Source organism: Myotis davidii, unplaced genomic scaffold, assembly GCF_000327345.1.
Source record: "Myotis davidii unplaced genomic scaffold, ASM32734v1 scaffold4, whole genome shotgun sequence".
NCBI lineage: Eukaryota > Metazoa > Chordata > Mammalia > Chiroptera > Vespertilionidae > Myotis > Myotis davidii.
This window is the reverse complement of record NW_006294707.1, coordinates 884,358-904,720: the sequence shown is the minus strand read 5'-3', so window position 1 is coordinate 904,720 and position 20,363 is coordinate 884,358. Positions and strand designations below refer to the sequence as shown.

At 50.1% G+C, this 20,363-nt stretch overlaps 1 protein-coding gene across 5 annotated transcripts in view; it reads left to right on the top strand.

Moving 5' to 3' along the window:
- Positions 1-9,085, top strand: part of BRD2 (bromodomain containing 2) — an 11,268-nt gene extending 2,183 nt beyond the window's left edge. Inside the window, exons 1-13 of one of the 5 annotated variants that reach the window (XM_006769157.2) lie at positions 7-94; positions 466-1,744; positions 3,310-3,613; positions 4,228-4,365; positions 4,848-4,986; positions 5,066-5,280; positions 5,376-5,750; positions 6,256-6,384; positions 6,576-6,809; positions 6,940-7,205; positions 7,666-7,970; positions 8,137-8,259; positions 8,373-9,085. In XM_006769157.2, the coding sequence (XP_006769220.1) occupies positions 1,719-1,744; positions 3,310-3,613; positions 4,228-4,365; positions 4,848-4,986; positions 5,066-5,280; positions 5,376-5,750; positions 6,256-6,384; positions 6,576-6,809; positions 6,940-7,205; positions 7,666-7,970; positions 8,137-8,259; positions 8,373-8,509 (2,391 nt within the window). In that variant the 5' untranslated portion in view covers positions 7-94; positions 466-1,718 and the 3' untranslated portion in view covers positions 8,510-9,085. Of the gene's footprint in view, positions 1-6; positions 95-224; positions 240-465; positions 1,745-3,309; positions 3,614-3,860; positions 3,953-4,227; positions 4,366-4,847; positions 4,987-5,065; positions 5,281-5,375; positions 5,751-6,255; positions 6,385-6,575; positions 6,810-6,939; positions 7,206-7,665; positions 7,971-8,136; positions 8,260-8,372 lie in introns of those variants that run through there. The other 4 variants (XM_015567479.1, XM_015567478.1, XM_015567480.1 and 1 more) reach the window with 4 other exon arrangements.
- Positions 9,086-20,363: the final 11,278 nt, after the last annotated feature.

Sequence of the window (20,363 nt, the reverse complement as noted above, 5' to 3'; positions counted from 1 at the left end):
CCGAGCGCTGGCCCGGGAGGGTGCTCCCCGAGACTCGCCCCTCGCGGGACTTGCTTTTTCCGCTGAGCAGACGTCGGAATGAGGTTGGGAGGAGGTGGGTTTCGTCTGTAGGTGTGTTTCCAGGTTTTGGCCCCACTTGGGGCTCCTGAGATCGGGTCGAGCCCGCAGGTATTCGTATTCATAGTGGGAGTGGGCCGCGGTCGGAGATGTGCTCGGGGTGCAAGCTTTTTGAACGAATTGTAGGTTTTACCTTGTTGATACAAGTTTTGGGGAGCTTTTTGCCTTTGTCTTTCTGTTGTCTGACCTGGGGCAGGGCAGGGGCTATTTTAAGACTCGGGCAAGCCTGTATTTTTCGTGGTGGGACCTAGAGACGCTGGGTCCCGTCTCCGCTGCGTTGGGGTCCCTTAGCTGTTTGCCCGAGTACCAGGCCGTGGCTTTAAGATGGCGTCTTCTTCCTCATTTCAGATTCTTCGCTGCGCGGCCTCCCAGTGGAGAACCATCCCCGGCGGCGTCCTGCGGCCACACCCTGCCGGCGAGGCTGGCGGGGCCCACGCGGCCCCACCGGTCCTGCGGGTCTGGCCTGTGGAGGAGCTACGAATGGCCCGACCTGCCCCAGCTTGGCGGTCGCCGGTCGCCCCGGGCCCGGAGGCCTCGGAAGACTGTTGGAGAGGGAGGTGGGGAGAGGGTGCTGCCCCCCGGCGACGTCCTTCCCCTGGAGTCGCCGACCCTCGGCGCAGCCAATTGGCTCAGCGACATGGCGGCCGCCGCTTCCCTGAGGGGCTCTGCGGCAGTCTTCTGCCTGGTGACAGAAGCTCTGGGAATCAAGTTTATGACGTAATCGCTCCAGCGGACCAATAGAAGATGCTCCCGCGGAGAGGCGTTCCTTCCCCTTCGCCTGGACTTCTTCCCGGGCGTGCGCGCGCGCCGGGGGTGGGGGAAGTCTCGAGCGCGGTGGCGCGCATGAGCGGCGAAGCTCCGCCCCTCCGCCTATATATAAAGGGCTGGCGCGGGGCTCGGCGGCGCCATTTCGCGCTGGAGTGGAGCAACCTCTAGAACGGGCTGGAGGATTCTGCCTACCGATACAGAGCTTTCGAGTCGTCGGGGCCCGCCATTGCAATCCACGTCCATCCGCTTGGAAATGGCCTTCGTCTCGGCCTATGACCGTTCCCGGCGGACAGTACAGACCCCATAGAAGCCCCCGAAGCTCCCCTTTTTCGGGCCCCGCCCAATCCTCGGAATCTGTCCACCCCCTCTACTCCGCCCTCAAGAGGATTTCAAAGATGGAGGCGGCGGCTCCTTAAACCACTTTCCGTGTTCATCCGCCTCCATCGAGATTGAAACGGGACTTCGTCCGCTCCGGACGGTCCCCGCAGGAAGAGGGGATTCTTGCAGATCAACAGCGGGCAATATTGACGACGTTGTCTGGGATCGGGGGCCTTCCTAGGGTTGGAAGAGTACCCTCGCTCGCCCGCCTCTGCTGAGGCCGCCGCCATTTTCTCGCTGTCCGCCTCCTGCGGAGCGCGCCAAGCTGCCGGGAGCTTTCGGTGAAACAGCGGAGGAGACTTTCTTTCCTGCCCGGTGGGGGGGGGGTTGTCGCCTGGAAGGCAAGGGCAGCGGCCCCCCCTACTTCCCGGGTTATGCTGGACCGGGCGGCGAGGGGAACCGAGGCCACCCGGACTTGCCGCGGCTGAGTGCAGCGCCGGTTCCCCGCGGTCAAGATGCTGCAAAACGTAACTCCCCACAAGTACGTCGTCGCGAGCGGGACGGGGACGTTGGGGGCCGCGGCACGGGGGTGAGGGGTCGGGTGAGGGGGCATACAGAAGTGACGGGCGCGCTGCCCTTCCCCGGCGCGACTGTTGACTCGGGGGCTCGCGGAGGGACTTGAGCGACGGTTTTGGAACCGTGGTCGTGTCCCGGCCGCTGCGTATGGAGGGAGCACAGGTTGTCAGTGTCTCCGCTACTTCCCCGGCGGTGGCCCAGTCTTAACCGAGTCGGTCCCAGCTAGGTTGGCGGCGGAATGTAATGGGGAAGGACCACATTGATTGGGCTGCGGGTAGTGGGCCTTGTGTTTAGCGACGGTTTGTCATAGTCCTTTTGAGGTGTTCGCGGCCACAACTAGTGCCTTATAGGGTTGCCATGGTGACAGCTTCGGGGACTGGCTACGGGAATTCCCAGAGTAGGGACAGGGATTATTGTTAGCCTGTGGGTTCTTGGTACCTGGGCTGGATCATTAAACCCCTGCTTGTCTTACAATAACTGGGTCGGTTTTGTGTTGGGGTGGATGAGTGTTTTGTTCGGTGGTGGGGACGGTTTTGATATCCTTGAGTTTCATTCAAGGTGGGAGGTGGAACTAAGGATTCCGGTCCAGCTGTCTTCGGGTGTCAATAAGATCTCAGGGTAGTGATCTTAATAGTAGGCCCTGAAAACACCTGGTCCAGAGGAGCACCAAGGAGAATGTAAACCTGAATCACTGCTGGCCTTGAATCTCCAGAGTTGATGCTCCAGTGGGAACTGTTGTTGGAATCTTGTTTTTTGGCAAGGTGGGGGCGAGGGTCTATCCCTCTTGTGACCTTGACTGGGCAGCTCTATATTTTGAGGCCCTTGGAGTGAGGAGATTGGATTTGCCAAAAATTCCTGGGGCTGGCAGCCGGATTATTATAGGCTGTGAAGTCCGACAAATATGCTCCTTGTCTGATTTTTTTTTTAAGTTGGTATGGTTTTCCGTTAGATTTCCGGGGTCTATTTTCTCTTTGAAGTTAACTATGCAGAGCATGTGGAGGATGCTGATCTCTTCTGCCCTTGTGGGTTCTTAGCTGTCTGATCAACATTTTATGAAATTCTCCCTTTTTTGTTCCCTTCCTCTTTCCACCTGCTTCCCCCAGGCTCGACCACCATGGCAACCATCAAGCCCCTAGTCACTAGGGCCTAGAGGTCCTCGGGGTTGGAGCTTGAGTTTCGAGGCTCCACCCATTTCACTTAAGTCTCTTCCCCATTAGCCTGTGGTTCTCAGTTATGTCCTACAAGAAACCATTTGGGGACCTTTTTTTTTCCCTAAGTAATTTTAGAAAAACATGATAGAGCCTCTCAGACTCCAGAAGGTGGGATCTAAATAGGTGTGGTAGAAATAAGGAAACAAAAACATGGGAATGAGGGACAAGAACAAAATTTCGGATGTTTGAGTACTGGTTGTCAAGTTTGCCTACCTCTCACTAGGCCCCAAGTGTGGATTTATTGGGTGTGTAGTGTAAATTACACTCTTCCCTAGTTTCTATAGCTTGCCACATCTAATCTTGTTTCCCATTTTCACAGGCTCCCTGGGGAGGGGAATGCAGGGTTACTGGGGCTGGGCCCAGAAGCTGCAGCGCCTGGGAAAAGGATTCGAAAGCCCTCCCTGTTGTATGAGGGATTTGAAAGCCCCACAATGGCTTCAGTGCCAGCTTTACAACTGACCCCTGCCAACCCACCACCCCCGGAGGTATCCAATCCCAAAAAGCCAGGACGGGTTACCAACCAGCTGCAGTACCTGCACAAAGTGGTGATGAAGGCTCTGTGGAAACATCAGTTTGCATGGCCCTTCCGGCAGCCTGTGGATGCTGTCAAACTGGGTCTGCCGGTGAGTTGAGAAGTTGAAGTGGGGAGGTGTGGGAATGAGCAAGAATGTGTATGAGTGGGGGGGGTTGTCTAGTATAGTTGCTGCGGCCCCTAGGGATTTCCCATCTCCCCCACATTGAGCATATAGCCACCAGATTTCAGAATTTTTGGTCCTTTGCCATTGATCCAACAGTTTGCTATCTTGGCATTTCTCTTTGTGCCCTCCGTGTGTCCTTCCTTAACTTTTGTGCCCTGGCTCCATTTTACAGATTCCCACCCCTGGTTGGGAGAGGACCACGGTGGCCAAAATTCTTAGCTTCTTCCTCTCCCTCATGCAGCCCATGGATAGCCAGCCCCAGAGGTAATGTCACAGGACGGGAAACCTTGCAGAGTGGGTGGGGGAGGTGTGGGTGGTTAGAGAAAGACAGTAGGGGCCTCCTGCTGGGTGTTAAGAATCCTATTTCATTTTTTTCTGTCCTGTAGTTTAATTGGGGCCGCAGTTTAGGGAACTGTACTCCTTCGACACGGGGCGTGTGTGTCTGTGTGTGTGTTGGGGGATCAGTAATTTGCTTAGGAGAACAGGTATGCATTTTTTGGTGGCTCTGACCTACTTTTTTTTGTTTTGTGTTTTTCTAGGATTACCACAAAATTATAAAGCAGCCTATGGACATGGGTACTATTAAGAGGAGACTTGAAAACAACTATTATTGGGCTGCTTCAGAGTGTATGCAGGATTTTAATACCATGTTCACCAACTGTTACATCTACAACAAAGTGAGTTTTTCTCTATGTGTTCATTAATAGATGGGGACAGGCGGTGTTTTCATTGCTGGAGTTTTATCTACACAATTCTTTTACTATAAGGTGTTCTCAGTAGTCAGGATCTAGAAAACCTGAGCTCCAAAGGGTATCATCACCCAGTGATGTGGCTTCAGAAATGGTTTGCTAAAGGTTTAAGTAGAACACTCTTCTTACACTTCATACTTGGGTGGTGGCCCTGTTTGTTAGGAATTCCTAGAGATCTGAAAAGAGCAGGATCTACTTTGCTTATTTCTGAATTTTCTTTCTTGGTTGCGTTTTGAGGGACAGGGTTTGGGAGAGAAAGTGGGAATTAGTGGCCCCGTGTAGGTAATTTTTAGTACTCCGTGACAAACTTCTATCAAAGGAGTGGTGATGATGCCTGGAGCTAGGAATTCCTTTGAGGAAAGTAATCTATACTTTGCTGATATTTGAACCTTTTTGTTTGTTTTCTGTAGCCCACTGATGATATTGTCCTGATGGCACAAACGCTGGAAAAGATCTTCCTACAGAAAGTGGCATCAATGCCACAAGAGGAACAAGAGCTTGTGGTGACCATCCCTAAGAACAGCCACAAGAAGGGGGCCAAGTTGGCAGGTAGGAAGAGTGGCAGTTTTGCTAATGGGAGACCAAAAGGTGGGAAAGATGACCACACTAACCGTTTTTTCTCTTTTAGCACTCCAGGGCAGTATCACCAGTGCCCACCAGGTGCCTGCTATCTCCTCTGTATCTCACACAGCCTTGTATACTCCACCTCCCGAGATACCTACCACTGTCCTCAACATTCCCCACTCATCGGTCATCTCTTCTCCCCTTCTCAAGTCCTTGCACTCCGCCGGACCCCCGCTCCTTGCTGTCTCTGCAGCTCCCCCAGCCCAGCCCCTTGCCAAGGTATAGATCCATGGATTTCTTTTGGACAATCGGGAGGGAAAGCTTGATTGAGGTGGACCTGAGGTAAAAGGTTTCTGTCTTGTTTTTCTTTGCAGAAAAAGGGGGTAAAGCGGAAAGCAGATACTACTACCCCAACACCTACAGCCATCCTGGCTCCTGGTTCCCCAGCTAGCCCCCCCGGGGGTCTTGAGCCGAAGGCAGCACGGCTTCCCCCTATGCGCAGAGAGAGTGGCCGCCCCATCAAGCCCCCACGCAAAGACTTACCTGACTCTCAGCAGCAACACCAGAGCTCCAAGAAAGGAAAGCTATCAGAACAGTTGAAACATTGCAATGGAATTTTGAAGGAGTTACTCTCTAAGAAGCATGCTGCCTATGCCTGGCCTTTCTATAAACCAGTGGATGCTTCTGCTCTGGGCCTGCATGATTACCATGACATCATTAAACACCCCATGGACCTCAGCACTGTAAAGGTACCCACTGCATGGGGCAGATGGGACACTCAGGCAGTGATTGGAGCCTAGGGATCAATAAAAACTCAATCACCTCCTTAAGGGAACACAGCAATCTTTGTTTTTTAGTATTTTACTTTTACTAAATAGTAATGTGGCAATTGGTCAAGTGCTTGATAAGAGTCCCTATTTTCTGGAGTTTGAAATTGTATTATGGTGGGTCTTCAGAGCCACACTATATTTCATTTGTCTTGCTTATTGGGGGTATTGGGTTAGGGTAGTTAAGGAGTGAAGGATAGTCAGAGGCCACTGACCCCTGTTACTTAGAAAGGATTTTTTTCCTAGACATAGATATTTCTTCAACCCACCCAGATTCCTTTGACTTCAAATTTGAACCCCAGGGCACAGATCCTTAAAGTCATACCCCCACTATGCTCTCGAGAGGGCTGCTCTTGCGGTGTCGGGTTGGCAGGGAAAGGTGAGTTCTCCCTGCCTGTGCAGCTTCTGATGCTGCCTCCTTCTGCAGCGGAAGATGGAGAATCGGGATTACCGGGATGCCCAGGAGTTTGCTGCTGATGTGCGGCTTATGTTCTCCAACTGCTATAAGTACAATCCCCCAGACCATGATGTTGTGGCCATGGCACGAAAGCTACAGGTGAGTGTCAAGGTTGGAGTCTGGAGAATGACTAGGTCTGGGGAGAGAGAGTTTTGTCATCTGCACTGTACCATCTTAACATGAGGATCCCTTAATCTTTACAGTTGTAAATTGGAGCCGTGTCACCAGGTGGCTGGGTACAGTCAGGGCACTATCCCCCAGCATGGTTTTGAGTCGGCCTCTCTTTCTAGGACGTATTTGAGTTCCGTTATGCCAAGATGCCAGATGAACCACTGGAGCCAGGGCCTCTGCCAATCTCTGCTGCCTTGCCTGCTGGCCTGGCCAAATCATCTTCAGAGTCCTCTAGTGAGGAGAGTAGCAGTGAGAGCTCTTCTGAGGAGGAGGAGGAGGAAGAGGAAGAAGAGAGTGAAAGCTCTGACTCTGAGGAAGAACGGGCTCATCGCCTGGCTGAGCTGCAGGAACAGGTACTTGTCCCTGTTCAGCTCATTAAGACATTCTTGCCTGTCTTTGCCCTTTTTTTCTTCTCTTCTTTTCAGATTGTTCTACTTGGTGTGTTTTTCTCATTTCACATCTTGATTCTTTTTTCCTTTCTAGCTTCGGGCAGTACATGAACAACTGGCTGCCCTGTCCCAAGGCCCAATATCCAAGCCCAAGCGGAAGAGAGAGAAAAAAGAGAAGAAGAAGAAACGGAAGGCAGAGAAGCATCGAGTCCGAGCTGGGGTAGATGAAGATGACAGGGGGTCTCGGGCACCCCGCCTCTCTCAGCCCAAGAAGTCCAAGAAAGCAAGTGGCAGTGGGGTTGGCAGTGCTGCTACACTAGGTCCCCCTGGCTTTGGACCTTCTGGAGGAAGTGGCACCAAGTGAGTTTAACAGGAGGATGCATTCTCCCATTCCGTACATGTTTTCTCCTGTGAGTGGCCAGGTGACAGACAGACTCTGAGGACCACAGGGTCTCTCAAAGCTACTCAGCTCTGACAGTGCAAAAGTAGCCATAGGCAATAAAGATATGAACATGAATATATGTTCCAATAAAACTTTATTTTGGTAACCACACACAAAAATCCCCAACCCAGGACACAGCTTAAGAAAGGAAACGGGCCGAAACCGGTTTGGCGCAGTGGATGGCGCGTCGGCCTGCGGACTGAAGGGTCTCAGGTTCGATTCTGGTCAAGGGCATGTACCTGGGAAAAAAAAGGAAACGGGAAAGAAGTAGGCAATACCACCAAACAAAAACAACAGACATCATTGGATTGAACAGTAGGAACCTGTTCAGAGAGGGTTAAAGGATGCTTCTCTAACAGAATTTTCTTTTGTCCGTAGACTACCCAAAAAGGCCACAAAGACAGCCCCACCAACCCTGCCTACAGGCTACGATTCAGAGGAGGAGGAGGAAAGTCGGCCCATGAGTTACGATGAGAAGCGTCAGTTGAGCCTGGACATCAATAAATTACCTGGGGAGAAGCTGGGTCGAGTTGTGCACATAATCCAAGCCAGGGAGCCCTCCTTACGTGACTCAAACCCAGAGGAGATTGAGATTGATTTTGAAACTCTCAAGCCATCCACGCTTCGAGAGCTTGAGCGCTACGTCCTTTCTTGCCTTAGAAAGAAACCGCGGAAGCCCTACAGTGAGTATGAATGGGGTCCACCAATCTTTGTGAGAGTCTCACTCGGGGCAGGTTACAAAGGTGGTAGTAGTGTGCATACTTGGTGCGCTCCTGTCAGCTCCCGGGATGGAAGGAACTTGGCAGCACTAGGGTGCAGTGTCTTAGGCCTGGTGCATCTCTTTTCTAGCCATTAAAAAACCTGTGGGAAAGACAAAGGAGGAACTGGCTTTGGAGAAGAAGCGGGAACTAGAAAAGCGGTTACAAGATGTCAGTGGGCAGCTCAATTCCACCAAAAAGCCCCCCAAGAAAGGTGAGTACCTGTACTCTTCTTACAAGTCCACTGCATTCTGCCAACTTGGCTGCCCTTTCTTCACAAATGGAGATCGAACTTACACATCTTTAACCTTTAACTTTGTTTTGCAGCGAGTGAGAAAACAGAGTCGTCATCTGCTCAGCAAGTAGCAGTGTCACGCCTCAGCGCTTCCAGCTCCAGCTCAGACTCCAGCTCCTCCTCTTCATCGTCATCCTCTTCAGACACCAGTGATTCAGACTCAGGCTAAGGGCCCGGCCAGATGGGGCAGGAGGCTCCGCAGGACCGGACCCTTAGACCACCCTGCCCCATCCCTTCCCCCCGTGCTGTGACACTTCCTCATCTCACCCACTCCCCCCACTGTAGGAGAGCTGGCTCTGCAGGGGGGAGGGATGTGGGGACATTTGCCGAAGGAGGGACATAATGGACAAAATATGGTTGTGTTCCCAGCCCCATTGAAAGTGACCTCTTGGGCAGGGTCCCCATTCAAAATGATTGGGACCGGACGGTGGGAGTGGGCAAAGACTCCAGTAGGGGTTGCCTGAGGCCATAGCGGCCCTGTTCACTTGTAAAGGCCCGGTTGTGAGGTTGGTTCTAATTTATTTAAGCTAGGTAAGGCTGAGGCGTGTGGGGCCATGGTCCCTTTGGCCTCCGTGGGGAAGGGAGAAGGGGGAGCTCATTTTTTACGTTGACATTTTTCTACTCTGTTTTCCCTTTTTCTTCTGCTCCATTTGGGGCCTTGGGGTTTCTATCATCTCCCCATTTGGTCCCCTGGATTGTCTTTGTCTGTTGATTCTAACTTGTAAATAAAGAAAGTATTATTCAAGTTTTGTGTTATTTTAACGTCTGTTTCTGTGGTGCTTCCAAAGGAACATGGTAGAATTATCTGAGAATTTTGAGTATTTTTGAGGTGGGGAAAAGGTAGAGTCATCCTGTAGTTGGGTTGTATCTTGGTTTTTATACAAACCCGTAGGCGGTTGCTGTGGTGCTAAAAGGAAATGGATCTGCCCATTGTAAAGTGAGTCCAGAATAACCTTTAGGTTCATGACTTTCGCCAGTTTAGATGAACAAAGCAAACCCTTGGGCTTCTGTGTGCCTTCATCATGAGGTTAAAGCTCAAGACGGGCAGGCATTGTGGTTTTCTGCAGCGCCGCGTGGGTGTGGGTTGTCTCTGGAACACCACCAAATGGGAAGGGATGGGAGGAAGCAGACTGGGGACTCGGGGCACTGAGCATCTGCCTGAGAAGGCACTGGTGCCTGCTTTTATAATTTGCTGCTTTGGCTTCGGATTATAGATTGACAGGGCCCGGTGTAGTTTATTAATATGCCAATTCAGAGCATTCCAGCAATTTAAGTTCGGTCACAAAAGCACCTCCACAAGTCTAACCCCTTGTCTTGCTCTAAGGGGAGGGGCCGTATATAGTTCAGGGAGCTGGGACTTGGAGGCTCTGGAATTTGGGACTTAGACTAAAAGGAAGACATCGAGCTTAGTGTAATGGGACGTGTAAGAAACCTGAATATTGTTATAAGCACTGAATTGGGAATTTAAAGCAAATGGCTTATTCTCCCATAAGTAATGCTGGAAGAAACAAGGTAGAAGGTGGAGATGGTAGTGAAGATTTTGAAAGTGATTTTTCAACCCTGCTTACATATAGGACTACTGAGCTTGTAAAAACAATGCAATTATTTCTGTATTCTATGGTTATGAATTCTCAGCAAATTGGGGCCTGGGCAACACTCCAAAAGCTCCAGAGATGGCAATGTGCAGCAGGATTGAAAACTTACTGTTGTTCAAAGTCCTTCATTTTAATGGGGAGGAAACCCCTGAGTGGGCTTTTTGGCCAACCTAAGTGTGGCACTCAGTGCCCTCGGGTAGTTCCCTTTGTGTTCTCGTCCTTGAGCGTTAGAGAAGATTTTGAAAACTAGAGGTACTTTATCAAAGTTTATGTTAGTGGGCTAGGATTTCAAAGTCTTAGAAAGGAATAAATGTGGAGGACTACAGGCTGATGACAGGCAAGGCTTTGGAAGAGAAAGCCGAGTTCTAGGAAGAATAAAATGGGAGAGAGGGTCCAGGTGTGAGCTGGATTGACTCCAAGGAAGAAGCCATTGGCCTGAGTCCAGGAGCTGAGCAGTTTTGTGGATAGGACAGTGGACATGGTTCACAGGTCGCCAGGAGTCAGCTGACTCAAAGGACACGTGACATTTCAGAAGGAATTTCATGTTTGAGTTGAGTTTGGGAAGGAGGCTAGTTACAGCATCTTAAGGCAGACTGTAGTTCCATTCCTTATGTTCATGTACTCAAGATGTTTTTTATTATAGTTTGGAAAAATTAAAAAATGTCAACTATCAAATGTTAGGTGTGTTTCTAACATTGTACCTTTGCAGACACCTTAGTCTCGTTTCCTGTAAACAGTTTCACGTACCCAGACCTGAGACCCACTGCTGTGAGAAGAGCCTGGCTCATCCTCTAGAAAAGGCTGAGACTGGGGAGAGGCCCAGCCCTGTGGCTCACCTCCCGCCCTGCCACATTAGGCAGTTTACATAGTACATGCATTTCCTGATCAGCCTTTGGTAGAGCCCCTGCCATGTTCCCTGAACTCTGAGGCTTCAGTTTGAGCCAGTCTGTCCTTCGATTCACTTTCTTAGTCCAAGCCCCAGCTCTACACTCTCCCACCCTTTGGACGCTGTAGTGGTTGCAGGAGACTGTCTGAGTTCGGTCCTGTTGGGATAACGCCTCCCACAGGAGCTGGTCTCCTGCCCAGCTGGTGCTGGGGGCAGGAGGGGAGGGGTTAATTCCCAGGCAGCCCAGCTCTTGCAGTCCTGACCCACTGCCGCCGCTTTTTGTTTCTTCATCTCATGCCATCTGCTCCCCCAAAATCCTATATAATAAAGGGCTAGTATGCAAATAGACCAAACGGCGGAACAACCAACCAGTTGCTATAATGTGTGTTGACCACCAGGGGGCATATGCAGAACATGGCAGGCATCGGCCGCAGCAGGATGATGAAGCAGGTGAGCAGGGGCGCCAGACCAAGGCAGGGCTCCGGTCACTGTCATCGGGGCGAGCCTCTGGCGGTTACTGAAAATTCTTTGCTCTCGCACGCTGTGGTCTCACCCGGCACTCGCACCTGCTGCTGGCACCAGTCCCACTCGCACCCACTGCCAGCATTGGAGCCACCACTTACACCCACTCATGGCACCCGGCACTGGCCCCGATTGCTCGGCACCATCAGTGGGTGCAAGCTGCAGCTGCAGCCTTGATCGCCCCTCAGGGCTTCTCCACCTCCCCCTGCTCCTGAGGGGCGATCAGGGCAGCAGCTGCCACTCGCACCCACTGATGGCACCGGCCCCGCTCACATTTGCTGCTGGCACTGGTCCCAATCGCTTCACACCTTCAGCATGTGTGAGCAGAGCAGCACTGTCAGTGCATGTGAGTGGTGGCAGCGGAAGCGGGACTACCGGCAGACAGGACCGGCGGGGGGTGGGGGGGAGGGGGGAGCGAGGAGGGCTGCAGTGGGAGGGGCCGGGTGGGGGCACGAAGGATGAGCCAAGTCCCGCCCCTGTGCCTACAGCAGCCTCACAGCCCACAGTTCCTTTCATGGTGCACGAATTCGTGTACTGGGCCCTTAGTGTTTCCATAGGAAGTATTCAGTTGACATCTTTTGTTGAGTTTCCTTGCTTGCTTTTTGTTTTTCAACAAGTTCTGCTAAGTTGGGATGTAGGGATGTAGATAGAAGACAGGGCCCTGTCTTCAAGAAGCTTGCTCTATCATAGGGTTCGATGATTATGGAACAGTGGAATCATGGGAACAGTGGTTGTACTGATTGGCTTCAATGTGTGACCCCAGTCCCGGCCCTGCAAACCTTTCTCTTAGGTCCGGTCAGGACTGTCCTCATTGGGAAGCCCTGCTCCCCAAGGGACCAGCATGAGGGGCTCCAGGACAAGGACCAAAGATTCTCGGGGGCTTGCCCAAATAGCTGAGGGAGGTCTCCCCGTGCAAGGAGAGGGACTGATAGCAAGCTGGGAAGATGTGGGAATGGTAGGTGGGAACTGAGCTGACGTTTCCATGATCTCGCATCTTTGCTGATCGCCTTTCCAGATCGCCTTGTGCAAGCTCTTTCCAAATTCCTGCTAGCTGGCCTCCAGCCTGAATGAGACAGCTTTCTGCCCCATGGTTGGCGTGCTGGGAGTGAGGAAAGGGGCAACATTAGGCAGCTGCAGGGTTTTTGTGTGTTTCGTAATTTTAAGTGGTCTTAGCAGCACAATATGCGAAGATCTGAAACGAATTCGTAGGAGAGGGCTCTGATCTGAGATGGCTAATCAGAGATGACAGCTCCCAGCAGATGGGTGAGTGATGGCGTCAGAGAGGAGGCGGGGAGTAAACGCTGTCGCAGAGGAAAGGAGATGGGCAGCGAGAATGAAGGGAGTGCTTTCAGACAAGGCCGGAAAAGTGGGCAAGCGACGATAAGGACTTGAATTTTTATCCCAAACATTTTACTATGCCAAGCACTCTACTAAAGGAAAGATAGAAACTATAAACTCATTTCATCCTCATTTTGGCTCTATGAGGTAAGTCATTTATCTCCATTTAACAGATGAGGAAATGAGGCACAGAGAAAGGGTAAGGAATTTGCCCAGCGTGGCAACGTGAATGCTGGAGGGGGCACTTGAACCCCAATACCGTGGGCTGGTGGGCAGCGAGGAGACATACTTTGAAGCAATTGCTGTCAGGAGTCATGGGTTTGTGGGTGCCGGGGAGGGATGCAGAGTGCCCATTTAGAAAGCAGTCGCCACACTCGGTCCAGCAAGTGAGGGGAAGTTTGGGATGGAGAGGCAGCGATGTAGATGCAGGGACACGGGTAGGCCCAGAGCTTGGCAGTATGGGAGGCTGATCGAGTGGCTGAAGGAGTGCCACCTGGCTGGCTGGCAGGTGTGAATGGCGCTCCAGCAAGGCTGGCGCTGGCTCTGAGACACTTGGTAGGACAGACAGGTCTCTGGCGCCACCTGGTGAGCGTGTCACCCATGACTTCCTCCTGAATCTACTTCTGTGCCCAGCCTCCCCTCTCTAGGTTCTCCCCTTCCCTTTTTACTTCCCTGTTACTTCAAGTGTGAAGCATGAGTTTCTCTGAAGTGTCTCCTGGGCTTCCCCGGCTCCTTTGATGCACTCCTACCCTCACACTTTCACACGGCCCCTCCTAGTCGGGGTCCCCAAGGTTGGGCTCAGCCTCCTGGGAGATGCTGGGCTCCCCGTGTTACCTTCCTGGTTCCCTTCTCGTTTGCCCAGTGTTGCGAAGCAATTTGACCCATTTGTCTGGAGGAAAACTCTGTCCAGACCTTGCTCCAAAGTGGCAAGTCTGTTTTCAGCTACCTGATGGCAATGTCCCACAGGCTCCGGCACTCAGCCCGTGTCCAGAAACACCCCGATTTCCCCCCCTAAATGTGTCCCTTTGTGACTTCTCTGTTTCTGTAATAAGCACTCATACAGAATACGCAATGTGCCAGGCACTTCTTTTTGTTGTTCTTTTTACAAACCCTTGTGTCCAGGGCTGACTTTCAGTAGATCGCAGCGAGGGAGCTGCTCTGCTACATACGAAACCCCGACCCAGAAGCAGGTCGTCTACAAATGGTTTAGCACCAGGTTCCCCACAAATGTGCATTGTGTGAAGGGCGAGGGGGCGTGCCAGACACTTCTGAGCGCCTTTACAGCTTAAGTCCCCAGTGACACCATGAGGTAGTCACCACCCTTTACAGATGAGGAATCAGAGAGATTAAGTAACAGCTCTACCATAAATAAGTGGGAGCAGAGTCAGGATTATTAATGTGCTATATTCACCCAGTCACTTGAGCCAGAGCCTGGTACTCTGCCTGGACTTCTGCCCCTTGCTCTCTCACCCCCTCCCTGCTCATCCATGACACCTGTTGAGGTTTCCTCTGTCATTTCTGTCAGCGCCCCATTTGGCTGGACCATCACAACTCTTCAGGCTACTAGTCTGGTCTTCTGTCCACAGTCCCCTTTCCATCTGATGAGTCCATCCCTGACACTCTAGTTGCCAGAAAGATTCTTTGGAGAACAAATCTGATCGTGCTGCTTATTACCCTTAAGGTGGAAAGCCCTTTGCAAGCCTCTCTATAGCCCTTGTTGCCTCTTCAAGAAATGTCCCTCATTCGCCCTTACTTGAGCTTGGTGCTCAACTCAGGGCAAAAGATGGGCCTCCTCTTGTCCGGCTGGCATGGCTCTGTGGTTGAGCATCCACCTATGAACCAGGACGTCATGGTTTGATTTCCAGTCAGGGAACATGCCCAGGTTGTGGGCTCAATCCCCAGTGTGGGGCATGCAAGAGGCAGCTGATCAAAGATTCTCTCTCATCATTGATATTTCTAACTTACTCTCCCTTTCCCTTCCACTCTGAAATCAATAAAAATAAATGCATCTACACTAATAAAAGAGAAACATGCAAATTGACCATCCCTCCGCTTTGCCCACCAGCCAATCAGAGTGATATGCAAATTAACCCAACAGAGATGGTGGTTGATTTGCATACACAGACATGGAGCGAAGACTGAAGACAGCGTAGAAGGAAGCCAAGCTCTGCAGAAGGGAGTGAAGCAGCAGAGAAGGGAGGGAGCAAGGTGGAAAAAAAGCGGAGACAGGAGGGAGAGAGGCAGTGGTTATTTAGGTTATTGCTAAAACCTTTGCTCCGGCCTCAGGAAGCCCTATTCTTGCAGGAATCTTCCTGCAACGGGCCTCTAGTGTTCATATAAAGACGGGCCTGCTTGGGTTCTCCCATGCTGCTTAGTGCTACCGGGCCTTGGCACATGCTGTTCTTTCTGCCCAGAATATCCTCCCTCTCCCATCAGCAAATCCTACAGAATTTCCAAGAACAACTTGTTACATCCACTGTAAAGGCTTTTCTAACTGCCCTTCTATCTTCCATCACACACACACACGCACGCGTATACACACACAAGCCTACAAGGAACCTCGCTGAGCAGACTGGGCCCTCTCAGTTCAACCACTGCCCTGTCTCCAGACTCCAGCAGGAGTGCCCTGCATTGAGTTGACATGGGCTCTCCACTGTGGCTGTTCGCAGCTTTGGACGACTCTCCCAACGAACAATCAGACTGGCAACTTCCACTTTTAGTTCACACTTAAGCACTTCCTTCCTCCTTAGCTTTGCCCCTTTGTGCATACACATCTCCCCTGTGAGGTATGGACTGTCGTGTTCGTCGCAGCCTTAAGCCGACCAGTGCCTGGGACGTTTCAATGTAAACATCTACGATGGCTACACCACCCCCTGACATTTGTGTTCATCCAGGGACCTCGCACAGGTTCCCACAGGGGGCTCCCCAGCCCTGCCCTACGCCTGGCAGTCCCGGAGCTGAGGCTTGGACAGTGTATCATCAAGGTGTGCTAAGTGGAGGGGAGCCTACCACCTCTGGTTTGCCCAGGACATGGGATTTGCAGCAATGAAACTGGGGAAGTCCTGGGCAAATTGGGGTGAGTGATCACCTCATTATATCACCTTGGCGGTGGAGGGGGACAGTGAGCACTTATCCAGGGATAAGAATTTTTGTCAGATGTTCATTTGAAAGAAACCATGGTGTGTTTCTAAAGTGGTCCTCAGCCCTGGCAAGGTAGAGTATTGCCCCCATATGCCAAGGTTGTGGGTTCAATCCCTGGTCAGTGGCTGCTGCCCAGATTGTCCCTCAGGAGCAGGGGAGGCGGAGAAGCCCTCAGGGGCAATTAAAGCCTGCAGCTGCCACTTGCACCCACCTATGGCACCAGCCAAGTGATTGGGACCGGCACCAGGCACCAGTAGCAGGTGCGAGTGGCAGCTCTAGTGGGTGCGAGTGTCGGGCGGGACTGCGGTGCGTGGGAGCAAAGAACTTGCAGTAACCACCAGAGGCTCACCCCCATGACAGCGACTGGCGCCCTGCCTTGGTCTGGCGCCCACCTGCTCCACCATCCCACTGTGGCCAACACCCACCGTGTTCCCCACACGCCCCCTGGTGGTCCACGCATGTCATAGCAACCGGTTATTTGGTTGTTCCCGTTGTCCCACCATTCGGTCTATTTGCATATTAACCTTTTATTATATAGGATACTTTAGCATAAAGGGGTCTTGCTACATAACTAGAGTACCATAATCATACTGAACAAAACTGAAAATAATTTCCTAATATCATTGATTACCCACATTTAAATGTTCCAATTTTTCTCAAAAAGTGCCTTTATATCTGTTTTCCCCCAAAGATGTTGTCAAGAATCACCCACTAAATTTTATTGTAATGTCTCTTAAGTCCCTTTTAATCCCTCCCCACCCCACCATTTCTTGCACTGCCTTTTTAAAGAGACCAGGCCAACCATCTCATAGAATAGCTCACATTCTGAATGTGTATGATGTTTCTTAGTGGTTTAATTTGACTTATTCCTCTACCAACAAACCTTGAACCAAAGGCTTGATTAGATTCATGAAAGGTTTTAGCAATAACCTAACAGGTGATGCTGTGTGCTTCACTGTTACCTCTGGAAGCAATGATTACTGTCTTGTCCTTTATTGGTTGGCCTGTGCTGATCACCGAGATGGTGGTGACAGCCAGTCTCTCTGCTCCATAAAGATATTTTCTCCCTTTTGTCAATAGCAAACAATCTATGGGCGTGAGACTTTGGTTTGAAGTGACTCCGGCTCCCCGTCATCTGTTCCAACGACTCTAATTACAATGCCTTCCCGGAGCCAGTGGCCACATCGGAGTGCACAGTGCTGACTTTCTGATTCCATTACTCCGTCTGCATTGACCAGCTGCTGGCATCTAAAAGGAGAGCTTTTCTCACTCAGGGAACTACCAGATGTAGTTCCTCCTGCAAGGGCCGGATACAAAGCTTGTTTTCTCTAAGGACCAGCTTTCTGTGTTAGAAGTTCAAACATCACATCCCAGTGACAGTAAAGTGTTGGTGTTGCTTGTTCATTTTATATTTATTTGATCTTTATTAGGGGTTTGTGGATTTTTATGTAGTCAATGATTTCAGTTGATTATGGCCGTTTTTCTGGTGCTCAGATTGTCCCTAATTTGGCCAATGAGAACTCCCTCCAGCTGGCTGCTCCTTTTTTTGGCATGACTCCATTAGTCTTTGAACACTGCTTGGTTTCTAAAGCAGGCTTGCCTTGTTCTCCCTACCCCAGGCCTGAAATCAGTCACTTCTCCAGGAAGCTCCGCCCCTTTTATGGGAGGTGGTGTTTGGAAACCACAGCCTCTGCACTAGGGGTGCCCATCGCTCCTGGGGCTCACCAGTGCCAGGTTCTTCATGTCCTGGGGCTGGGACCTATGGACACAGGTGTCCCTGAAACATGTGCACACACTTTAACAGCTGATGCCTCAATGTTGTTTCTTTCTTTTCAGTCAGACTAAGCTTTGAACAAAGGAAATTCATCCACTAGACTTTATTACGAGGATGCATAAAATATAAAGTTTATGGTACAAAACCAGCCACAGTTGCCCTAGATCAATGGTCGGCAAACTGCGGCTTGGAAAATCACAGCTTTCGAGCCACATGCGGCTCTTCGGCCCCTTGAGTGTGGCTCTTCCACAAAATACTGGCTCTTCCACAAAATACTGGCTCTTCCACAAAATACCGACTTCTGCACATGGGCCACGAAATTTCAATCGCACTGAACACATGTGCCCACACGTGGTATTTTGGGGTTTTTTTCTCTTTTTTTTTCAACATTTTATATATGAAAAGATGGGTTTTCCAACATTCAATTGAGTGCATGGCATTTTCATGGACTACCTCAGAGCTACATAAGTACAAAACAGTTTAAATTAGTAACAGAAAGCCGTTTCGGAAGGAAAAGCGCAGGTCACTTCGGGGAGGAGAGGCAGTGCCATCACCGGTGGGGAACAGAGGAGATAAGGCAGCAAGGTGTTCACTGCACAACGTGGGGACCGGCCGCCAGGGGCAGGGTCCTTGTTACACAGAGCGAGGCCCACACGTGGTATTTTGTGGAAGAGCCACACTCAAGGGGCCAAAGAGCCGCATGTGGCTCGTGAGCCATGGTTTGCCAACCACGGCCCACACAAAAACTGGCAACAGTTGACGAATTGAGGGCACACAGAAGTGAATGAAATGATTGTTGATGTTTGCGATTCCATTGTTTCACATTATCAGCAGTGCCTGGACCAGAACAGTCATCAGTTTGAAAACAGGCATTGACACAAAAAAATTATTCCTTTCTGTAGATTCTTTTAAATTTTGAAAATGAACTGTACATTAATAAACACAACTGGCAACAGTTGACGAATTGAGGGCACACAGAAGTGAATGAAATGATTGTTGATGTTTGCGATTCCATTGTTTCACATTATCAGCAGTGCCTGGACCAGAACAGTCATCAGTTTGAAAACAGGCATTGACACAAAAAAATTATTCCTTTCTGTAGATTCTTTTAAATTTTGAAAATGAACTGTACATTAATAAACACTGACTTTATAATCATTCAAAGTGTGTATACATTTTTTGGGCAACCCTACATATAATAAATCATTAGTTAAACTTGACATTTGTTATAATTCAGCTTCTTTTCCTTCCTTTTTTATACACTGAAGATCTTGGTTCCTAATTACATCAGTAATTACTGATTTACTTTATCCTGTAATATACACAACAAGTTTCAAAATAATATACAATATTACTATTAACAATGACTATTAAAACTACTGAGCGACATTTATCAGTTTTGATATTTCTTTTTGTCCTTAAAATAGTTTCCATTGGAAATATACAGTACTAGAGGCCCAGTGCACGAAATTCACGCACTGGTAGGGTCCCTAGCTGCCAGCCGGGTACCCCCTCTTATAAAGCATTTATGTGTTTCAAAAGTCAATGTACACTGTTGCTTCAAACCCATTCCTTCAGATTTATTCTCCTTTCCCCTGAGTTCCCTCAATTTCTGGTTTATCCTTCCAGTGTGGCTTTTTGCAAATGTATATCTCCTCTCTTTCTCACCCAAAGGCAGCACATGCATTTCTTTGTATCTCGCATGTTCACTACATCCTCGAGGTCCCTCCATGTCATTTCGAAGAGATCTCCCTCATCCTTCCTGCCAGCTTGGTCACCCCATTATGTGGCTGTGCTCTTCCGGCCATCCCCCTCTCACTGAATGTGTTTCCAACCTTTTGCAATGACCAAAAATGGCAGGTGCTAATAATGATTACATACATGTTTTAAATGGCTACATACATATGCCTGGCATTTCCTTACCCATATTAAAATATATCATAGAAGGAAAATATTGCTTATATTGACTTGTTTTTAATTAACATTCTTCCAAACACTTGAGTTTCATGAAACAATTCCGGAAACCTGAGGTGTAAATTTGACAAATGTTAGGTGTTTAGACTAGTACTTGGCACATTGGATGTGCTCAATAAATGAAAGATAGTAGCAATAAAAGTAATAGCAGCAGAAACTGTATTATTTATTTGTCTTTACTTGGGAATGTTACTAAGAAACTTGAGAGCTGAATGGACACATTTTGCTCTGTCAGTTCGTTGCTCCAGCATTTACTGCCATGCTCGGCGTTATGGGAAGAACTTGTACTTGGAGCAGAGTCACAGCCTGAAGTCCTGCTGGGGTGCCTGGCCATCCTGGGTGAGGGGCTGAGGGCCATTTGCAGGCTGGCCAAGCCCCCCAGCGGGGACCCTCAGCCCATTGAGGGTGTGGCCATCCTGGGTGAGGGGCAGATGGCTGTTTGCAGGGTGGCCACAGCCCCCAGCCACCCAAGCTTCCAGTGGAGGCCGGCTAGAAGCAGGTATCTGGGGTTTATTTATCTTCTATAATTGAAACGTTGTTGCCTTGAGCAGAGGCCACGCCAGCCAGGACAGGCGGAAAGCTTGGCTTCCTCCATCGCCAGGGCAACCAAGCCTCCTGCTTGCTCCAACTCTGTGGCTGCTGGCAGCCATTTTGGTTGGGTTAATTTGCATATAGTCGCTCTGATTGGTTGGTGAGCATGGCTTTGGGCGTAGCGGAGGTGCAATCAATTTGCATGTTTCTCTTTTCTTAGATGATAGGTACGCATTTATTGCCATTTTAATTCTGTACGGCG